Here is a 21,585-nt window from a genome sequence, read left to right on the forward strand (position 1 = left end):
GAATAGAGCGTCTCGGGTTCAGCAGCCTTTTATCTAAGCTGTGTTGTTTTTTTGGGGGGGGGGTTCCCACAGCATGTAGCTTTTTCCACCCTCCAGCTCACACACTAATGATTTATGTGCTGTGATGTGTCTTCCTCTGACATGATGCCGCACGATTTTCGAAGACCATTTTCGTATTTGCACGTCTCTCATATGAACGTTCAACTTTTCAAACTACACACTTACACCTGACCCTGCGAGTCGTTGCGTGTGACACAACTTCCAATCCGTTTTTAATGGATATATAATGGAGGCATCCAGTTAAGTGTTTCGGAAATCATTTAATTTCATGGACATTTGACAGATAAAATTGTGGCTTCATCTCAAACCTTTTTGTCCGCTCCGGCACATCTGAGTCCCTCTGGATATATTAAGCTGTCTGGCTATTTGGGATGAATTAAATCCAGGCCAATCACTCATTCTCACACATACACACACACACACACATGCATGTGAACATGTAGATAATATTCAAAACAGCTGCTATAAATGTCTTCCTGGGCCTCTGGCTCTGTGTTTCCTCTGCCCGTCCAGGCTCAATCCCCTGCTTGGCAGCACATCTGTGACCATAGCTCCTTGGTCTGAGGATATGTGCTGTCTCTGGCAAGAAAGCATATTTTACGATGCTGTGGATGAAACACTATCTGTCGCACACCTCATGTCAAACTATTTTGAAACTGCGTTTTATTTGATTTTCAAAGCGTTGTTTTAAGTTGAGCCGTGTTTGTTTGGTTGAGTCACAGCGTCACTAATCAAAACGAATCAAGGACGATTTATCACAGAAAATCACAAACATATTTGTTTAAAAAGACAAAGCTGCGAGCCAAACTTTGCGTTTGTTTGTTTGTTTTTAACCAAAAGTCATCAACAGTCATCACTGCTTTTTTTTTCGTTGCAATTCAACCGCAAATTTCTGTACAGCGAAACCATCTCGCATTTTGAGCCAAGCCATCTGGCTGGCCCCGGTTGCTGACTGTGTGTAGATTTGGACAGTGTGGATGGTTGCAAGCTCTATGGCCTGTGTATTAAAGGAAAGTGAAATAATGTGTTCCCGTTAGAAATGAGAGTTTCCTCTGTGTTTGCTCAGTAGTGTTCCGCAGCTGAAACTTCTAACTAAAATAAACAAATGCACACAAGTTGTGTTCATCATTTTTAAGTATCATTTCCAAGATAAATATTCCATAAATTGGAACCTGCAGCGGAACCTACACATTGAAAATAGGCTGGTGTGTCGTGGTGACCCGCTGCTACGTTAAATTACAGAGGAAGCACTTAGTGTCTTGTGAGGCTTCAAACAGATCTAATCTAAGTTTTATGTTAAGCAGGTACATTAAAATCCAAAAAAAGCAGTAGGTTAAATTGTGCCAGTTCCGTCCTGAGAAGCACTGATAGCGAGAGAGAGGAGAAAATAACTTGCATGCTCATCACTCGCAGTGAGAAATCAGTCGTCTTATAGCCAAGTTTGTCTTTGGCTCGAAATGACTGACAGTCACCATTCAGCGCCCACTCTGCGGTGTTGCAGAACATAATAACATGATTGATTTGTGTGGACGAGCTTGTGGAGCCAGTCAGTCAGACACTGTCAGGCGCTCAGTGGTGAGCTAAAATGTAATGAGTGGGCTGGTCTCGTCCTCTTGAGTGCTCTGATTAAACAATAGATACTGGCTAAAAGGCCTGCTACTTAACATGCAGACCGAGATGTCCTGCTGTACAGAGGTTAATATATCTGGAATCTGAATAACTGAGACTATGCCTTAAGCTTTTTCATACACTGGATGTTTCTTTCATAACAAGATAAACGGAATGATTTGTGCATGTGAGTTGTAATGATCCTCTAACGCTTATTTGGTCATTACGGCGTTTGAAGTTGCAGTTTTTCACCAAAACTGCAGTTTTTCACAAAAACTGCAGCTGCTGCTACATGACACTGCTGTAAAAAATGGCACCCCCATGTAATAAGTCTCAATTTAACCCCTGAGTACAAAAATTATACCTAGGGGAGCTGTCAGTTCTCCAGCAACTGCTGCCATTTGTCCAATATGAAATCAGCTAGTTAGCAGTAAAACAATGTAGTTTAACCTCTTGATAGCAATGATAATTTTATCAGCAACGTTTTAATTGCATTTGTGATGTATTACACCCTGCCATATGTTGTGCCAAAGTCCTTGTGTAAGGGCATGTCTGTCAGTGAAAAATAAGCCCTGTCAGGCCAGTTGATTACTTGTTTAAAAATCACTTTAATGCTTGTAGTCGTTGACAGCCCGGTCATGTAATAAATGATTTGTTAGGGAGCCAGATTCCACTGCAACATTGTTTTTTTTGTTGTGGTTTTGGTTTTGTTTTCTTTGATGTTGTAAATCCTGAGATTATTAAAAAAAAGGGGGGGGAAAGAGAAAAAAATACAGAATAGGAATTAGGAAGAACACAGCAGTGATCTTTTTGCTAAAATGTTTGAGAGTGAGAATTAGTGGGTGGCTAATTTATCACAGAGAAACACAGAGTCTAATCAGGATCCCAGCTGGAGGCGTAGCCGTGCTCTGACCCTGTGAAACGACTTTGTCCTTTGCCTCGTCACCAGGAAGGTTGGGAGATCAAAAAGGAAGTCATTTTTCGGCTCCCTCCAAAAACAATGGGGTGGACATAATTAGCTTTGTTCTAATAATGTTCACACAGCTCATCCCAGAGACAAGAGTCTGAAACTATACACCTCCTAATCAGATATCTGCAATCTTCAATTTAGCATTTAATTGTTTTTTATGAGACGAGTGTTTGTCTGTTTGACATCTAGACATCTGTCTATGGAGAAACCTGTTTGTTCTCTAAAGTTCAACACTGGTTGAAGATATTAATGAGGAGCTCTGTGAATAATTCATGTATATCAATAACACCTCATATCTCATTTAGATGGCCTGTGGCCAGTGAGTGTCAAGGTAGAGTTATTTTTGGACAGGTCTTTGTATTTGTCCTCCGGTTTCACTTCAGTTCTTTTTGATTGGAGAAGCAGTATCCTGTAACCTTGCAGCCTGTTTGACAGAAGATTTAAAAAAAGAAAAGATTTCCAATATTTTTTCAGAGAAATTGAGTCGAGGTGAAAAAGGAGTCTCTCTGAAGTAGCTGTGTTTAACCGGAGAGTGTTGTGGCAGTGCTGTATATTGACTCCACGTTCACTCTACATAACTCAAACGCTGTGATGTAATTTACTGTAAAAAAAAAACAGCTATTGATGGAAATGCATTTTTAATATCTGTCCATGTAGGAATTGTTAAGAAATGCTTTTACACATCAAACTTGATTTTAAATCTTACATTTTTCTCTAGAACATTAGAAATTAAACACAACATTTAAGTTTAATTATTATTTATCAGGATTTTAATACCTCAGAAAATCTGTGACTGTGTAGGTCAGATTTGATTGAAGAAGCAATCCGACATCTGTCAACAACATTTTGTGGTCTGATTCTCTGATTGGTGCATCAAAGTACGTAACATTGCCTTTTTATCCAACTCCAATAATGATATAGAGTAACTGTATAAATTCTGCTATATGACAGATCACAAATCTGGAAATCTCTCATGTGAAACAACCAAAACTGTTCAGAAAATATTGCTTTGGCAGAAAATAGTGTGTTATTGCAGGACCCTGTTGAATCATCCCTCATCATAAGACGCTGATTAAGAAAATGTATTTCCGAGGCCTTTAAATATTTTTGTTATCTAATCATCAAGCGATAATTCTAATTGCTCTACACACTCGAATGCTTCACATATTTTGTGCGTGTGAAAGTGGTAAGTTTGATAGCACACAGGTACAGCTCAGTGTAGTTTTTAAACTTTAAAAGTGTTTGCCCGGTGCTTATTATGCAACTTACATTATTCTCTTATTCAAAATGAAGGCCACTCTATTGTTAAGTAAATCTTAAATTCTAACACTCGTCAAATGAATGGCCCTTAATTCTGAAGGCATATCAGGCTTTCTGGCACTCATTGTTACAACCTTAACACGAGTCTGCTGCAGTTACAAAAGAGCCACCGGGCTTCATTTTTGCTTTACTTTTGACTGTGGTGTATTTTTAGCATCACTTCAGCTACAGTATTGTTTAAGAGCAGAGCACGGTAGTTACAATCAATTGCTCTCAGAACTTGGTTGGTTATTGTGATTGCCCTGCATTATGTGTGAATAGCTCAATTGTAACTTTTGTGACTCCTCTTTGTGACTTTTTTTTTCTCTCTCTCTTCAACTCTTTTCTTTTTCTAGACATGGAACACGATGTGCAGGAGAAGTTGCAGCTGCAGCTAACAACGGCGTGTGCGGCGTCGGTGTGGCATATAACGCTAAAATTGGAGGTGAGCGATGCATATTATTGCGATTCTGTAATTGGGAACATTGTTTAATTGGAAATGAAATTAAGCTAAATGAGTGTGATATTGTTTTGATTGCACAGTAATAGCCACGTATAAACTAATTCATGTTGAAGTGAGTTTCTTTCAGCTGAATCACAATCACAGATTGTGTGTGTCTGTCTTCACATTTTCTTGTAGACCCCAGTCACAGATTTAAAAGCTGATATTCATAATGGGTTGGGGGGTTTTTCTAGACCATTAACTTGTCTTTAACCAACTGATTGACTCCCTATTGTTCGGATGCACAAGTTAAAGGGTGCTGCAGAGATAGGCGAGAGTGCACAGTGAACTGTCCTTGATCTATTGCCACTGAGATGAATAGCCTCTGATAGCTTTCTGCAGGTTTTTTGCTCCGGAAAAGAGTAGATCATGGATTTTGCTCTGTGCTTGTAAAATAAATAAAGCTGTCAGTCTCGTGGCTCTCATATGTGTTTTTTTTTTATATTCAGACCAGCATATATTAAAACTCACACCACCTTTATTTGACACTTGGCACTGAAACTCCAGTCTTTTTTTCACCAATTAGATAGAAAGCGAGTTCAATTTTTGAAGTGTTTTTCTTTTAGTCCTCCGTGATGAGGGAAGATCCTAAGTTCAGTGTTATGTTGACGCCAAGAAATCTGACTTCACAACACAGTGGACCTCTTTTCATAGCACTGTGTTAATCATCCGTCTACTCTAAATAGCTGGTCAAAAAAAAGGCTCTTAGGGCAGGCTGTTGTTTAAAGAGTAATAAAACTGTCAGCACATCCTGATATGCGTTTAGAAGAAGGTAGATATTCATAAAGCTGTGTTTAAATTAAAAGTCTGAAAGTTGTTGTTATTGTTTTTTTGTCTCCTAAAAATGTTTTTGCATTTGAGAAAGTATTCCAAGGAGGCTTTTAGTAACTTTTGTCACCAAACAATCTGTCAATGACATGATGGCAGCCAACAAGACTCAGAGGAGCCTGTGGAGCCCGGAGCAGTCCCGTTCACAGATGTTACTCATAACTCTGCTTCTTTGTCTTCATTACCATTCATCTCCCGACGGAGTCGCACATCGGCCCCGCTCTCATAAATTACTCCTCTGTGAATCTGTTCGCGTCACGGGGTCAGTGGATTGTTTATAAACAGCTGTGATTTTCTCCAAAACACCGATGGCGTGTGTGTGTGTGTGTGTGTGTGTGTGTGTGTGTGTGTGTGTGTGTGTGTGTGCACGAGCAGTCACGTATGTGGGGGGACACATAAAAATGTGTGTCCTCAATGATTAGTGTTTAAAACCTGTAATTGACCCTACTTGGCTCACGTGTTTCCTTCTACCTTCTGTACCTGTTTTCCCAAAACACACTCTCATTGCTGCCTTCCTACCTGCTACCTCTGACTCAGTAGAGCAGCAGGGGACTCTCACAGCAGCGTCTTAATAAGGAATTGTCAAGCCGCGGGAAGTTGATGAGAATTGTTACGACAGTTATTATCATTACTGAACCAAAACAGCCCATGCATAATGATCACCAAGCAAACATTGTGCTTAATGTCACATGTTTAGCCCAGTTAAGTTGTTCTTTTTCATTCAGCAAGCTACTCAGTATTCAAACTTGTCTTACGCTGAATCCCCACGCCAACAGAGTAATTACTGCCTTGGCTCCATCCCTATTGGCTCGTGTTTGTGCCTGCAGGGCCAGGCAGGTTGTCTAGAATGGATTATTGAAGTCTTAATGTGGACGTCGTCAGTCGCAGTGTTGCCTCCGAGGTCCAGCCTGGGTCTTCTCCCAGTAATGGACCTTATATGAGGGTGGTTCATTTCACGCCTCTCTACAGCCATTAATGTTCAGAGGAATGATCTGAGGCTGCTCACTTCAAAGGCGCAGACAGTGTTGCGTTCAGGTATGATGAAAGGTGACATTTGGTGCTACCCTGTGGACACGCCAGTCTGTTGAAGCCTCTGTAACCTCTCTGCTCATCTCTATCAGTGTGAGTGTGTATGTGTGGCGGGTCTGTTTGGATTCTGTCCTTTCTTACGGCTTGGTGGGGTCAGGAAATGGCCTTTCTTGGTTTAACAACCATTCAGATTTTTGTTTATGTGACAATAAAAAAACGTAGTATCTGTGGGAGCAGCAGCCGCGGGTGAAGCTTTGTACGCTTACTCATTAAAAATGGGAACTCTGTGAAGTCTTTGTTTTCTCCGTGAACTCTTTTGTTTCTCCTGTTTTTCTGGGGGGTGGGGCAGGAGATGGAATTTTTAAAATGGAAATTTGCCGTCTGACCAATTTCTGGCAGCCTTAAACTATGACAAGTTTTCTCTTTTTGTCATCACACGCTGTGTTTTTTTATTCCACTGATTTTTTTCCAACTTCACCATCAGAAGCTAAAAATACGCTCTCTCTACCTCTTTTCCATCTGTCAGTCACTCTTTCTCCACCAACTTTCACATCTCTAGTTTGGAAGCCTACTAAATTGTTGTTGTTGTTTTTTTCCTTTTTCTATACAGGTGTGCGGATGTTGGATGGGGAGGTGACAGACGTGGTGGAGGCCCACTCTCTTAGCCTTAACCCTCAACACATCCATATTTATAGCGCCAGCTGGGGCCCGGAGGATGATGGCAAGTCACTGGATGGCCCTGCCAAGCTGGCCAAGGAGGCTTTCCTCCAGGGAATCACCAAGGTCAGTCAGAGCATAAACTTGGACTTTTAATCAACTAATATCTGCCTCATTTCTTACTTCTTGCATCCCTATCAAACTCACATCAGCTCTTGACATAGGTTTGCTCTTTTCTTGCTGAGAAATAGCACTCTCATGTCTGTATGTACTGGAAATATGATGCTGAAGGCAGTAGACAGTTGCTAAGCAAACCAGAAGCATCAGTATACCTACTAGATCCTCTAAAGCTAGTTAATTAACATATAATATCTTATTTATTAAATCCAAAGTTTAGAACAATTCACCATTTTACAGTGATTGTGTGTCTAATTCATCTCTAGTGTCAAAGTCATTTTCCCACACTTCCAGTTAGGGCATAGAATCAATCCTAGCCCATGGGCATGAGAGAGATCTCAACCTCTCACCTAGGAGGCAAATACTATAAATGTATTTCCCAAAACATTGACCTGTTCCTTATAAGCTGTTTATCTTGTGCCAGTAAAAAAAGGCAGCTGAGACCATTTTTCTGTCTATACAGTCATACTGTAAATAATGAATGGAGGATATCTCTCTGGGTTGTACTGTAGAAAAGGACACACTGAAGATGAGTTTGTTAATTGCCCCCCGACTAGTCCTCCAGGGTCGGATAGTGTACGACGTTAAAGGATACGACACAGTATCTAAGCCTAATGTCATAATTTCAGCTTACCGCATCAAAAGGCGCTCAGAGAGCAGCTAAATGATAAATGTGCGTCGGGAGAAAATAGAAGTGGAGCACTGGCGCAGAACAATAGTTAAATTCAAAGACCTTAGTAATTAGCCTATAAATGAATGAAACTGCAAATCTTCTTTGAGAAACGAATGATTCATATGTCATGTCCCAAAATATGAAATGTTCCACACATCACGGTGTGTTAGTGAGGAGAAATCGCCTGACAGCAGCACAAACAGGACCTTTCTGGTTCAGCGTGTGTTCTCCTGGCAGAGAGATAACCCCTGGCACTGGAGTGTTATCGTCTGGCCTCTGCAACCCGCAGCAAAGACAGCATCAGGTCATAAGTTGGGCTTGAAGGTTTCGGAGTATTAACTAGATCCTCAAGACATTTGTGTAAAGATTTTCTATTCAGACTGTAGAAGGATATTTTCTTCGTGTTCTTCTTCATGTTGGAAATCCATTAAGAAAATTAAATGGATAATCTTATTAAAATAAATAAAAACTCAGAGCATGCTCATTTAAAGTCTATTCAGGTTGAATTGAGGCTCCTTTGTACAGTTAATATTTGATTAACAGTGCCAGAGAAAACAGTGTAGCCACCATAGTCATAGTCAAGCAAAGACTCCAGTTTCTTTATGTTTTCCTCCGGCTGTGAAACCAAAATACCGGAACTGATGATGTGACAGGACTTTTATTTCTTTAACGGGCAGGCCAGACTGAAACAGGCAGAGAGCAGCACAGATTGACAGTCATAATCTTTAACAACAGGAGCAGCAAAACATTCCTGCAGCTTTTTCCAGCAAACATTCTGATTGTAATCAATATGTTTTTTATGTTCTTTTCTTTTGTACTTTTGTGTATCTGTGGGTGACAGAGAGAATGGAAAAAGAAATGAACCATATTAATCTCTAGTTTTCCATCATTGTTCCTGTTCCTTGTTTCATATTCTGTATTTCTTTTGCTTTTTTGTTCTCCAAAATGTTATCCGCCCACTTTGTTTAAACTGTAGGTGGAAGAAGAAAAAGTTTTTATCTTGCAGTTTTATTCTGAACGTCACAGTGTCTGTGTTGGAGCTTTCACACGTTGATAAAAGATTTTACTGTTTTCTTTAATTAACTCCTGAATAACAGGGTGTGATTAATGCTGAAAAGAAACTTGAGTTGTGAGTAAATTATGATAATAATGTTTTTTATTTTGGCACAAAGTGCTTCACAGAATATAATAAAATAATTTGTCTCTGAATAAAAACATAAAAAGATAACAAGGTCTAATAAAGAAGATTAAGCACTTGCTTAATGTATATTCTTTTAAAAAAAGAAAGGCGTGACAACAAAAGTAAAACTAATTAAAAGCCGATTTAAAAAAGATATGTGTGTAAGAAAAGGACACTGAGGTTGTTCTCCACCCAGAGGCTATTCCAGAGATTCCTGTAGAGCCCTGACTGCAGATGCACAGCTACTCTATGTCTCCAGCCCGTCCCAGGGTACAGTCAGCTGGTCAGCAGACCTCAGGCGACTATCAGCCATGTACGAGAGAAGGAAGGTCAGCAGTGTAGAAAGAGGGCAGACAAACCCATGCCTCAGAAATAAGCAGTAAAACTTAAAAATTCTAAAGGGTGTAACTAAGCAGAAAATTTAGAAACTGTGCAAATATTTTCTACAAACGTAGACGTCCCTGAAGAGTTGCTGTAGTCACATCGGCTGCATAAAAAAGCATTTGTGTGTCTGTGGGGAAAAAAAAGGAACTTCGATATTTCTGCCTTGGCATATGACACTTTTTGTTACCTTGCTGAAATGTTTTTCGTGAAGTTTTAATTTAACCATGCGCAAGATTTCTAGCCTCCCGTTGGCAGTACAGACCCAGATGGACTAAATGTATGTCTCATAGTGTGTGTATTTTAGTAGCATACAGTCTCACTGCCAGATATCATGTTGTCATTTATCAGAGCACTGAATTATATTCAGCCTGAGTAGATTTCGTAATTACATTTCTTCTGTTTGTTATCCGATGTTCTGCTGCAATAAGCCTCCTGACATTATGATGTATTAATAAGAGTCGTGCCTAAAGCGGTTCACAGTTTCTGAACGAAAGCTCATAAGTGACAAGGCGTTTAAGCAGTGAGACAGAACGCTTTTGTCAAAGGCACTTTTTCACATTTCAACCAGCTCTTGTTAGTCTCTTCCTTATAACCTATTTTGTGCGCATCTGTGGATAACAAATCTATGAGCATATATATATATATATAATGTTTATATATATATATAAATAATGTTTCTGCACCCACAGGGACGTGGCAGACTAGGCTCCATTTTTGTGTGGGCCTCAGGGAACGGTGGCCGGGAACAGGACAGCTGTAACTGTGACGGCTACACCAACAGCATTTACACCCTGTCCATCAGCAGCACCACGCAGTCCGGCAACGTGCCGTGGTACAGCGAGCCCTGCTCTTCCACTCTCGCTACCACCTTCAGCTCTGGAAACCCGGGGGAGAAACAGATAGTGGGTGTACAAAGACACACACACACAAACACTTCTTCATCTTGTGAACATCAAGGATTTTATGTAGGTTGCTTTCATGCTTCAGATCTTTAGCAGACTGTAAATGTTTCAAAAAATAACCACGCATCTCATATTTTGCACAGGCCTTTGTCAGGGAGCCAAAAGTTGATGCAGGTAGATCCAAAATGGACCCCTTTATAAATGTACATAGACATTAATCATCAATCGACTGTCAAAATCTCTGACTGATGTGTAGTATACACTGGGCAAAGCTGACAAACACTGAGAAATACCACATGCCTTCCCTCAAGCTGTTTGTCAGCTAAAGAAAGACTCGCCTCAGGGACATAGAATAACATAAAACAGCCATAAATCTGCCATTACCTCCGAAATACACCAGAGGCTCGCAGCAGGCAAGCAAACACAACTCATTAAATGGATGAGATTGAAGTCATTTTAAAGCGTACAGCAGGGGTTGTTTGGTATCATTGCTTTAGCGGTCAGTTGTTATTTGTTGTGTCAGTGTTCTTTTATCCAAAAACTAGTATTTATATTTATATTCACTACATTCAATTATCTGTGTCTAGACTTTCAGATTTGTAGACCAGTCTTTCAAATGAATCCACCGCAGACTCACAAGTAGTTCATTTAGAGGACAGATTTGGTTTCCTGACATCCCTTGAGGTACTGCTGAATATTTAGTAAACGCTTGATTTGTAACATTCTCAAAAGAAAAAGCATCACTTATTTACAAAATGTCATTGTTTATTACCTTATTATCCTATTATTATTAATCTAAAATGTCAGAATATAGCATAAATGTTCCCAGATTATGTCAATAGACCACTTTTCTGTCTGACCATATTGATATTTTAAAGTTTAAAATGATAGAAACTTGTGCACAGCTGGTAAATATTTGGACTTTTCTTTCTTCAATAAATGATTTATTTCATTGTTTCAGCGCTACATCAGTTGGTAAAATCTAACAGTTGGTGTGCGCAGACACCTGCCCTGCCTTTGTTTACTCCTCTGACACGTAGACTTTTTTCTACAGATAATGCTCATTAGTGCCACAATCTGTCAGGCCAGAAGTTGCAAACTCAGAATCTGCCCGTAACCTTCACAGCTCCCCTTGCCCTCTGGCTTCTTGTCATTTCTGACGTGTCTCATCATGACCCAGACAGGCCTCATTAGCTTTCTGGCACTGGCACTAGACCAAGAGCAAAGGTATACCCGGAGTGCTAACATACTTTGTCGCCTCAACCTGGCTGGACTGAATTGGCTGACATTCATTGCCCCGGCTGTGACCCATTGGCAGGTATCCACAGACCCGAGACTGAACCTACCTGTTCATTCCCTCCTCCTCGTCCTCCTTCCCGTCTCAGATGGCTGCAGGCAGGGTTCCCACTGTCCCTCAAGCCCTCTCCTATCTGATTCTAAGCCCCTCTCACCGTGATCTTCACTCATTCTGACGTGGGGAAACACAATGTGTCATAATAACTGTGTCTCTACCTCTGTATTTTTATGCATTTCTCTCTCTTCTCCTCTCCAAGGTGACCACAGACCTGAGGCAAAAATGCACTGACTCTCACACAGGGACGTCCGCTTCGGCCCCGCTGGCTGCTGGGATCATCGCTCTAGCTCTGGAGGCGAAGTGAGTGAGACAAACACCTCCTCCTAAAACAATATCGCCATTATTGTAGTGAACCCTGCAGCCACTGCATTATTACAGTAAAAAAGAGAAAGTTAACTCTTTTTTTTTTATATAAAATGTTATTGTCAACTTGAATCATTATTGTTCTTCTGTGCACTCGGGAGGTGTATGTGCGTGCACTTGCATCTGCAGGTGCGCACACGCGTCTGGGAGTCGGCCTTAGCCTAAATCCCAGCCAAGAAATTCTCTCCTCAGCAAATTAAGCTTTTGATAATCAGTTAATTAGCAAGACAAATCAGCTGCTACAGCCCACACAGACATCTGAATACCTGTAGGGTGGGAGTGAAGATTTTAAACTCAAGCAAGTCTCTCATTATCGCTCACTCAGGACTCCCAAGTATCCGAATCCAGGTTTCTGTCTCCATTATGTTCACATCTTTAGTCATATCTTGCGTGTGTTAAGTCCTCTTATCAAGTCAGCAGCCTACTGCTCGCACACTTTTTCTCTCTTTTTTTTTTTTTCCTAACATTAGCAATTAGCTGACAGGTGTCAAATGAAATCCAGTATTAGCTCCCAGTTCAGGTTTCAGTTCAGGTATACATGCTCAGCATCCCAGGTTTGTCTCGGCACTGGCACCTCTGATATTAAACGAGCAGGGCACTGAGTGACAGCTAAGGTTTATGCCATGTAGAATCTCTCACTTTGAACTCCAAACTAGAGTCAGTATTTGTCAGTGAGCAGCCGCACACCTCCCCCTGACAGGCCGTGGTAATAACAGGGTAGCTAGCTTTATCAGACTGGGACCACACTGAAATTCACAGAGATGGAATCATTTAATAGGCAGAGTGATTTTTGGGCTTTCTGGTTTTTCATTATTTTATTATTTTCCCCCTTCGCTCTCAGCTGAGGTGACATTGAGTGGATTGGGGGGATCTTGTCCATTAATAACCCATGAGAGGATGTGAGATGTGAATGCTGATGCCGAGGTGATGCGCCACAGTGCAATTCTGTGTTTCTATTTCTGTCAACTGTTGTGTTGCACTCGGCAACCAGTGTGATTCATGGTTTGGTTATCTTCCGCTTCCTCGTTGGTGACATAACAGCTTCTCCTCTTATTGCTTCAGTGCCTTTTTTAATAAATCTATATTAAAGAATATAAATAAAAAAAACTTATTTTATTGGGCTTCTACTTGTGTGGAAGGTGACCCCCATCAACCCAATCCTAGACCTCATTAGAAACTATCATTACACAGTGGTCTAGACACAGTCCTCCACGGTACTGCATCCACTGTTTTACTGTGTTCCCTGACCTTTCAACACAACAGGGTATGTTCTATGCTGCTGTTAAAACCATAATGTGAGCTCATATCTTTTGTTATGGTTGACTGACACATCCCTCAGGGCTTCCTCCAAGTCTCAGTGTAATATTTCTGAAATGTATGGCTGTCCTCACTGTATATGCTCAGTTGGATCACATATCAGGTGTGTCTACAGACTACTGACCTTTTCCATATCCCGTAGCTCCTCACATTTCCTCTGCTGCATTGTCGTACAGTTTGGGTCAGCAAAACCTGCCTTTTCTCATCATGTGGATAATGTAGAGTGTAATACCTGCAGCTATTACATGACAGAAAGTCAATGCCTGTGTCTGTGCAGCATGAATCTGACCTGGAGGGACATGCAGCACCTGGTGGTGAGAACGTCACAGCCCGGACGCCTCAGCGCCATAGACTGGAAGACCAACGGAGTGGGACGCAGAGGTAAAAGCTGTCCAGATCAAGCACAGATGGTGTTACCTGCCGTTGTGTCTGTGCCTCTATCCTGAGCACACACTGAGACATTTTCAGCCTAGAGAAAGATTTTTTTTTTGTAAGCACATAAATCAAGAATTCATCATCATGCCAAGAATGATTTAATTTAAACAAATACAAATCTTTTCAATGCACGGTAAACGTATTTGCATGTTTGCTATTACGCATATAAGAACACAATAATAACTTCTCTCAGCCTCCTGCTCTGTGCTTCTCCTAAATCCTTGAACACTTTCTCTTCATTTCTCTCTCCGAGCGCTCTCGGGCTGCAATCTGACAAAGTGTTACAATTTGTCATAATTTCAGCCAATCAAAAAATTGGGATAAATTGGCTTCACTGTCATCGCTATTAGGATTAACGGTTATTAGGGAAACGAGGAAGCACCAGGTGAATGCTAAGCAGGCAAACCACAGCCACTTGTAAGCAGCTCATACAGGTTTGGTTACAGTTACAGGTCCGGTTTCATGAAGCTTAATGAAATTTCACTTACATGTCTCCACTTATATTGTGGTTAGATGCCTGCCTACATCCACACCAACTAACAGCCAGACAGCAGTCTGCTACACAAATCAAGAGCGAAACACTCTGAAGAACCCTCATTAGGCATTGCTGCTAAAGCTTCCTTTTATCCAACGTACAAACACAAACACACATCTTGTCCTTTACCCCTAAACAAACAAATTCACCGGGGAGAAGGGAAACTGCTAACTGCACTGCTAATGTCATTTTCCAGGCTAGATAGATAATTATCTGCTCAGCTGCAGCACATTTAACGGTATGTAAACCTTCAAATATCACTTTGCTCCCGTTAGATGCTGCCGTGGTTCTTACTCATTAATACCACCGCTAATAACACACTGTCTGCACATGGCCTGTAAGCTATAGTGCAAGTTTGTTTGCTTTATTTCTTGTTCAGAATTAGAATCTGCTTTTATTGCAGCGTAGGTCATCACACATGAGGAATTTGCCGTGGTATTTTGGTGCATAGTGATAAACATATCGGAATAATGAAAAGGACAGAAAGGAGGCACTGCAAAAGTCACAAATTAGAACTAGTAAAAAGAAAAACTGAAAAAGATCTCACGGTGAAAGAGCTTCACACCTCTCCTGCCAGGGCTTAGCCTGCCAGCTGCTGTCAGTCACTCACAGACGTGACACGCCCCTCCAGCTGCTTGATACAGAAATGATTTACAATACATTTGAAAACAGCTTAGCATTGTTTTTGACTTGAAATGTTTTTGACTAAATGTGATTCCAGTTGGACTTCAACTCCCTGAACACGGCGTTTCAAAGGAATTTCATCATGGTTTCGGGCTCAGGACTAAGGAACGAATATAACACCTTAGTATTACTGTAAAGAGTCGATAGCTGACTGACTGTGATGTTATCTCATCACCACCACCCACCTACCTGACACTCTTTTTATCCCTCCGTCTTTTTTTCTCTCCACAGTGAGTCATTCGTACGGTTATGGGCTCCTGGATGCAGGTGCTATGGTGGCTTTGGCACAGAACTGGACCACAGTGGGGCCACAGCATCAGTGTGTTCACACCATGCTCACAGAGCCGAGGTTAGAGGATGGTGATTTGAAGCTCTGGTCGTGTATTTGTGTGTAGCCTACAGTGAGTTTTTAAGTCTCATCATGAGCACTTGCAGGATCTGTCATCCAGCTCCAGCCTGATAGATGTCACTGTATTCCGCTCGCAGCCGGGACGGTCGCATAGGTTTCTAGCACAGCGCTATTGTCTGTGTCCATTTCTGCAGCCACACAACATTAACCACTCTCCCCTACACTTGTCAAACCTGCAGAGACATCGGGAACAAGCTGGTGTTCAGCAAGAGCGTGGATGCCTGCTGGGGACAACCGGAGTATGTCAGCTCTCTGGAACATGTTCAGGCTCGCCTCACTCTCTCCCACAACCAGAGAGGAAAATTGGCCATTCATCTCATCAGCCCACTGGGCACACGCTCCACCCTGCTGTTCCCCAGGTACACAGTAAAACACAGCACTATACACAGAAACAACGATGCCTAATAGAAATCTCTCACAGCCTATGTCTCTTTTCACACAGATACAAACACAGCGTGCATGTGTGTGTGTACCTCAGTTTGACTTGTGCACTGATACTGCCAGAAGCAGACTTTCTATTACAGCAAAAATAATAACAATAATAGCACTTTGGCCTCTCTGCTTTTTATCTCAGGCCCAATGACTTCTCCTCGGAGGGATTCAACGACTGGGCCTTTATGACCACCCACTCATGGGACGAGGATCCTCAAGGAGAATGGACCTTAGAAATAGAGAACATGGCAGCTAACAGACGTGACTATGGTAACCCCACTCATCTCCATTAATTGCTCAGTCCGGTCACATCACATCAAGCCCACGTTCGTGCCATCATTAACTGCCCCCTCATCAACTTAAGTCCTCTTGCATATTTTTCATGCTTCTCTAAATAGCCTGTCCTCACTTCCCTGCTTTTTTCTGTCCCTCTCTAATGATTCACTTCCTACTGTTTTTGGTACCGGGGGGGAGCAGCTTTCAGACATACACTCCTTACAGCTGCTGGGATAAGAAATTCTCTTCTGAATAAAAGTGTTAGCAACCTTTTTGATCATCAACTTTTTTTCTTTTCTTTTTTTTATTGGGCTGCATTTTCTTTCAAAATGCAGACAGCAACATATTGTGGGGAAGGGTTAACTCTTCAGAGCTTTCCTGTGGCGTTGTTTTCCTTGAGCAGCCAGGAAAATGAGATAGGAACGCATCTCTGTCCCAGTGTTGTGTTAGGTCCACTCTCATCCCTTGTTTGCTCTCCTTCCATCCCCGATATCATCTTCTGAGCCAGTTCACACTGTTCCCTCTCTGAGAAGTGTAACATTGAAATTATCTTTCCCATCTTAATACCCCCCACCCTGCCTCATCTCTCTCTCTCTCTGTCTTTCTCCTTCTCTCTTAGGTGTGCTGAGTCAGTTCACCCTCATCCTGTGGGGTACTGGACCCAGCGTCGTCAACCCCTCATCCTCTGACTTCCCTCGACCGTCCAACAACAGCTGCAAGACCTTTGATGCCCAGCAGATCTGCATCGGTGAGATCATTCAGGCCTCCGCCGACAGGAGCCACTTCATTTGAATGGGCTCATTTGTATTAGTGCTGGCACACAGGCATTGTTACAAAACAGGCCTGTGTGTGTGTGTGTGTGTGTGTGTGTGTGTGTGTGTGTGGGGTATTTCAACTTGTGAAAAGCAAATGTTGAAATACAGGTTGGCCATTTTACAAGTCCCCCGTGCATCTGTTTACACTCGCACTCGGAATATGCATCTTTCCATATGTCATATTAGTTTGAATTGAGAGTGTGGGACGTATGGAGGAGCAGCAGGGGAGATGCAAACTGCCTCAGTGCAGGAGGTGCTACGTTGTCAACAACTGTTGGGGAGGATGCCTCCCTCACTGAAAGGCAGATGAGGCCGAAGGCTTTGTTTTATTTTCAAGCATTCAGACGCTTTCTTCCTAATCTTTCCAGTCTTCTCCATAATTTACTTAAATCTAAAGTTACTGGTTATGCTTTATTTTTATATGCCCCAGTTTTCCTAATAACTTCTTGGATATGGAGGTGTATAAAGGAGTATATAAAGGAGAAGTTGAAGCAATGTTCAGTGGGTACAGAACAGATCTTTCTTTATCATTTTTTGGCCACAGGAGCTCGGTCATAAAAACTAAAAATATAGAAGTTTTTTGGGGTGGTTAGTATGGGGGGAATAAAGAGCAATTTGAAGAAGCTTGGGAAATTGTGATGACCATTTTTCACTATTTTCTGACCTTTACAGACCAAATGAGTAAACAATGAATGGAGAAAACAAAACAAAAGATAATGAAAGAAATAATGATGGTGGAATTTTTTTTTGCTGCAGCTCTAAATTGTACACACCTCCCAGTAAACATTTGTTACATTGTGTTGTGACAGCTCATGAGATTTAACCTCCCTCCCTCATGTTTTCATCTCCATCGCTCCATCCAGAGTGCAGCCCAGGCTTCTCCCTCTTCCTCCAGGGTTGTGTGAAGTTGTGTCCGCCAGGCTTCACGTCAGGGCCGCAGCTCCTCAACCTTTCTCTGGAAAACTGGGTGGACTTGTCCTCCGTCCAGGCCTGCTTGCCCTGCAACCCAGCCTGCCTCACCTGCTCTGGCACTGGACCCACAGACTGCCTGTCCTGCCCACCTCACAGCCACCTGGTCCTGACCTCCTGTTTGCACCAGAACCAGGTCCAGCGTAAATCTCCCCTAGCCCCCCTCCATGGTGATGGAGCCCATCCAGAGGGTGAGATCCCAGCAGCAGCAGACGACAGCGGAGGAGGGGAGGAACCTCCGGGGCACAGTATGACTCCATCCTCTCCACTGCCTGCCGTCGTGGCCGTGCTCAGCTGTGCCTTCATCCTGGCTGCCTTCGTCGGGGTCTTCTTTTTGCTGCAGATACGCTCAGGCGGCGCCTCTTCAGGCTGGAGGACCAAACTGCCCTCTGTGTATTCAGAGACGACGGGGGTGCGGGTGGGCTTTGGTTTTGGCTTCGGCCAAGGGCGGGAGAGGAAGGCACGGATATGCTACAAGGGGATCCCCACTGTGTGGGGGGATGAGGACATGATCGCCTACCAGTCTGAATCAGACAGTGAAGAAGTGGACGGTCACAGCGAGAGGACTGCTTTCATCAAGACGCAGAGCTCGATCTAGCTGACCCTACGTCTGCTGTCGTGGTCTCACAGCGCGACATCCTACGTCAGCATTTAGATCTGACTGTAAGGATACGTGAAGGAGAATCACACAGGCTCAGACAAACACAAAACTTAGGCCTTACTGCCCCATCAGCAGCGTGTCCCCCATCATTTGCTTGTTTTTTATGTGTTTATTTACATTTGTTAATTTATCTAATTTGATTAAGATTGATGTCAAATGTATTCATGCATTTCACCAACACAAGGTGTCCTACAACCCAAACTTCTGGTTGGAAGTATCAGCCAAAGCCCCCAAAACCTTGAATCCTACAATTCCCATAATGCAGCTTAGCAGTATCATTCATTAGAGACCCCCTGCCTGCGTCTTTCCAGCTGCACAGCCCAAGGAAAAAATGTAGACTCCAAGCCAGAGCTCAAAATAACCCCAGATGTCTGCTATTTTTTCAGACTTGTCAAAGCTCCTCCAGAACTAAAGAAGATACTACACAACTTTTTTTTCACAGGCTGAGAAGTGCTCTCTGTGACGAGTAAACTGAACATGATGTGTAAAATGAATGTACCTCCAAACCAGTGAAGTGCATTACTTTCAGAAATAGGCATTGATTTGTCCCCAACACACAAACATCTGGCACACGAGCGCAGGCGGCTTCATAATAAATTGCTCCGTTGTTATGTTTGATCAGATTCCTGACAGATTGTAGGCCAGAGGTCTCCGAGTCGACACGATGTTCATTAATAGTAAGAAAAGTTCAAATTGAATATTTCTGCGGCGCACAGGGACGGCATAATAAAACATCCTGCAGGCTGTTTGATAAATCTGAAAATGTGGAGGATGCTCTGTTTTCAATCAAGGCACAGTGGGATTTGCCACCGCAGCACAGACACATTTTAGACGTATCAGCCATGAAATTTCACAGACTTGTTAGAAGAGTAATGCCATTTTTTAATGGAATGTAAAAAAAAAAAATGCTTATTTGGCTGACCTTTACAACATTTTTCTACTTGATTGCTGCTGGTAAGAAATAAGATCATTTTCTCTTCATTTTCCCCACAGAGCACATATTGATTTTGGGGCTTCTCTCTCGAAACATCTTCATCGGTTGTACAACAGTGAAAACTTGCCACCACACAAGTTGAATAAAAAGCCTTTGGACCTAAAGGCCAGAACGGTGAAAGCGATTTAAGAAATGACGAGATTTTGTCTCACATTTTCTATGTTTGTTTTATATCCTTTTTTTATTTAACCGACAGTGGATGTTAATATTGTTGAGATCAGTTGGAATAAAATAACTTTTGGCTGTTGCATTGACGGACTGTGCATGCTTTTACTGCCAGATTCTGAAAAAAAAAGCCTTCAGGGCTTTGCACATCTTAAATGCAGCTACTGACATACAAACACCAGCAAAGAGAACAGATGGCTCATCACTTCTTTACGGTTGTATATCATCGTTACAAGTGTGTTCACATCCGGGCGTTTAGCTTTTACCAGTGCCAGCACTCTGTCTTCTCCTCACTATCTAGTTGCAGCAAAGTGCGATGGTGCCAAAAAATCCTTCAAGAAAGTTGTTTTTGTTTTAGTTTTTCTTTTTCTTCAATATGGTGGCTCCTTTACAGTTTAAATTAATATAAATGGAAAAGGTTTGTATGCATGCAGGAAAACAATACCCGCCAGTAGCAGCTTTGTTCATTAGCAGTTTTCCTCTGTAACACCCTCTACAGAGGCAGGTAACTGGGTTTATGGGTGAAGGTACATTCATTCTGTGGTCCATAATTAGATCTGCCGGGAGAGCTTGCTGCACAATTCAGCGCCCCACGGATGCATCATGCTTTGCATTATAAATGTGTATGTATGAAAGTAAAGGTGAGTGTGGATGAGCTTTATTATGGCTTTACGCACAAAAAAAAATGGATGTGTTTGAAAGCCTTTTATCTCCTTATTCACGCATTCATTACATGTTTCTGCGAGCTGTGATCACTTCTTTCTCACTTTGCCCTTTAGTTTGTATTAATTAGCCGCCATGTTCTGTACAATGCGGCCTGCTAACTAGGTTTGCAAACGAGAATTATTACATTAATTAGAACAACAAATCAGCTCCTCATTAGCCCGATTTCACGTTCACATCAATTGGACGCAGAGGTTCTCTCAAGTCTCATTATTTCAGCCGGTCAAACATTATTGGTGTGTTTCCAGCTGCATTTGAAAATAGCAGAGTGTCACTTCTCCTTCCCTTACCACCCAGCAGGGTTGAGAAACACAGTTGGCAGTCTGAAGTAAAAATGCAGAAGCAGAGTGTCCCCAGGGTGCATCCACAGGCATCATCCCCTCCACCACCAACACCACACACACACACACACACACACACACACACACACACAGCCACTTCCTTTCTCCTCCTTACAGTGAAGTGATCTCTCAGGCCTCAGGCATCACTGCCACCACACTTTCTTTCTTCTTCCTCCATGTCCCTGATCTGTTTTCATATAGTGTGAACAAAGCAACATTTCTTTTCATGTTCCAACTCCCGCTCTATGCTGTCACCGATAGTGTCAACGCCTTCACCTCACACAGGAGTAAACACGGGTGAAAAAAACAAACAAGTCTTTGTTAATTATGTGCAATCTGAAGTGTGAGCTTGTGTCAGTGTTATGTCAGGCTGAGTCCTCCACAGCCAACCACTGACAAGCGTTGGACATTGTAAAAGGGCTGATACCTCTAACACTTGTCTAAAATTGACAGCATCTGTAGGCATGCAGGCTGTACTGCTGCACTGACTCAATGTTGCCCCCTACTGAAGGAGAACTAGTCGAGCTCTGCTCTGGTGCATTAAAGAAAAGAAATTCATTTCAGATAAAAAATGAAACTTCAAAAAGACAATCTTTGTATTTCGCACTTTATTTCCTCCCCATCTCATCTGCTCTACTGCAGCTTTAATCCATCACGAAGAAACAAACACAGACAACACCTTGCTTTCATATATTACCTCTGAAAAACAAAAACAGCGCGACGACACATATCACTTTTTTCTTTTAAAGAAAAAACACATTTATTCAGAGACTCTAGCGCAACACCGAAAAACAGGAGGAGAGAAGCTTATGACAGGGTTATAAAGATGACAGGAGAAAGTGC

General features: G+C 42.1%; 1 protein-coding gene across 4 annotated transcripts in view; it reads left to right on the plus strand.

The window, feature by feature from the left end:
• furinb (furin (paired basic amino acid cleaving enzyme) b) overlaps window positions 1-19,762 on the plus strand; it is a 68,424-nt gene extending 48,662 nt beyond the window's left edge. For 3 of the 4 annotated variants that reach the window (XM_019278997.2, XM_019279003.2, XM_019279010.2), the window contains exons 7-16: window positions 4,294-4,382; window positions 6,907-7,079; window positions 10,057-10,269; window positions 11,823-11,923; window positions 13,581-13,684; window positions 15,189-15,306; window positions 15,546-15,725; window positions 15,941-16,068; window positions 16,694-16,822; window positions 17,753-19,762. In XM_019278997.2, coding sequence (XP_019134542.2) covers window positions 4,294-4,382; window positions 6,907-7,079; window positions 10,057-10,269; window positions 11,823-11,923; window positions 13,581-13,684; window positions 15,189-15,306; window positions 15,546-15,725; window positions 15,941-16,068; window positions 16,694-16,822; window positions 17,753-18,456 — 1,939 coding nt within the window. In that variant the 3' untranslated portion in view covers window positions 18,457-19,762. The remainder of the gene's footprint in view (window positions 1-4,293; window positions 4,383-6,906; window positions 7,080-10,056; window positions 10,270-11,822; window positions 11,924-13,580; window positions 13,685-15,188; window positions 15,307-15,545; window positions 15,726-15,940; window positions 16,069-16,693; window positions 16,823-17,752) is intronic. The other variant, XR_003461341.1, reaches the window with a different exon arrangement.
• The last annotated feature ends 1,823 nt before the right edge of the window (window positions 19,763-21,585 follow it).

The sequence above is a fragment of the Larimichthys crocea genome, chromosome XXI, assembly GCF_000972845.2.
Source record: "Larimichthys crocea isolate SSNF chromosome XXI, L_crocea_2.0, whole genome shotgun sequence".
Classification (NCBI taxonomy): Eukaryota; Metazoa; Chordata; class Actinopteri; family Sciaenidae; genus Larimichthys; species Larimichthys crocea.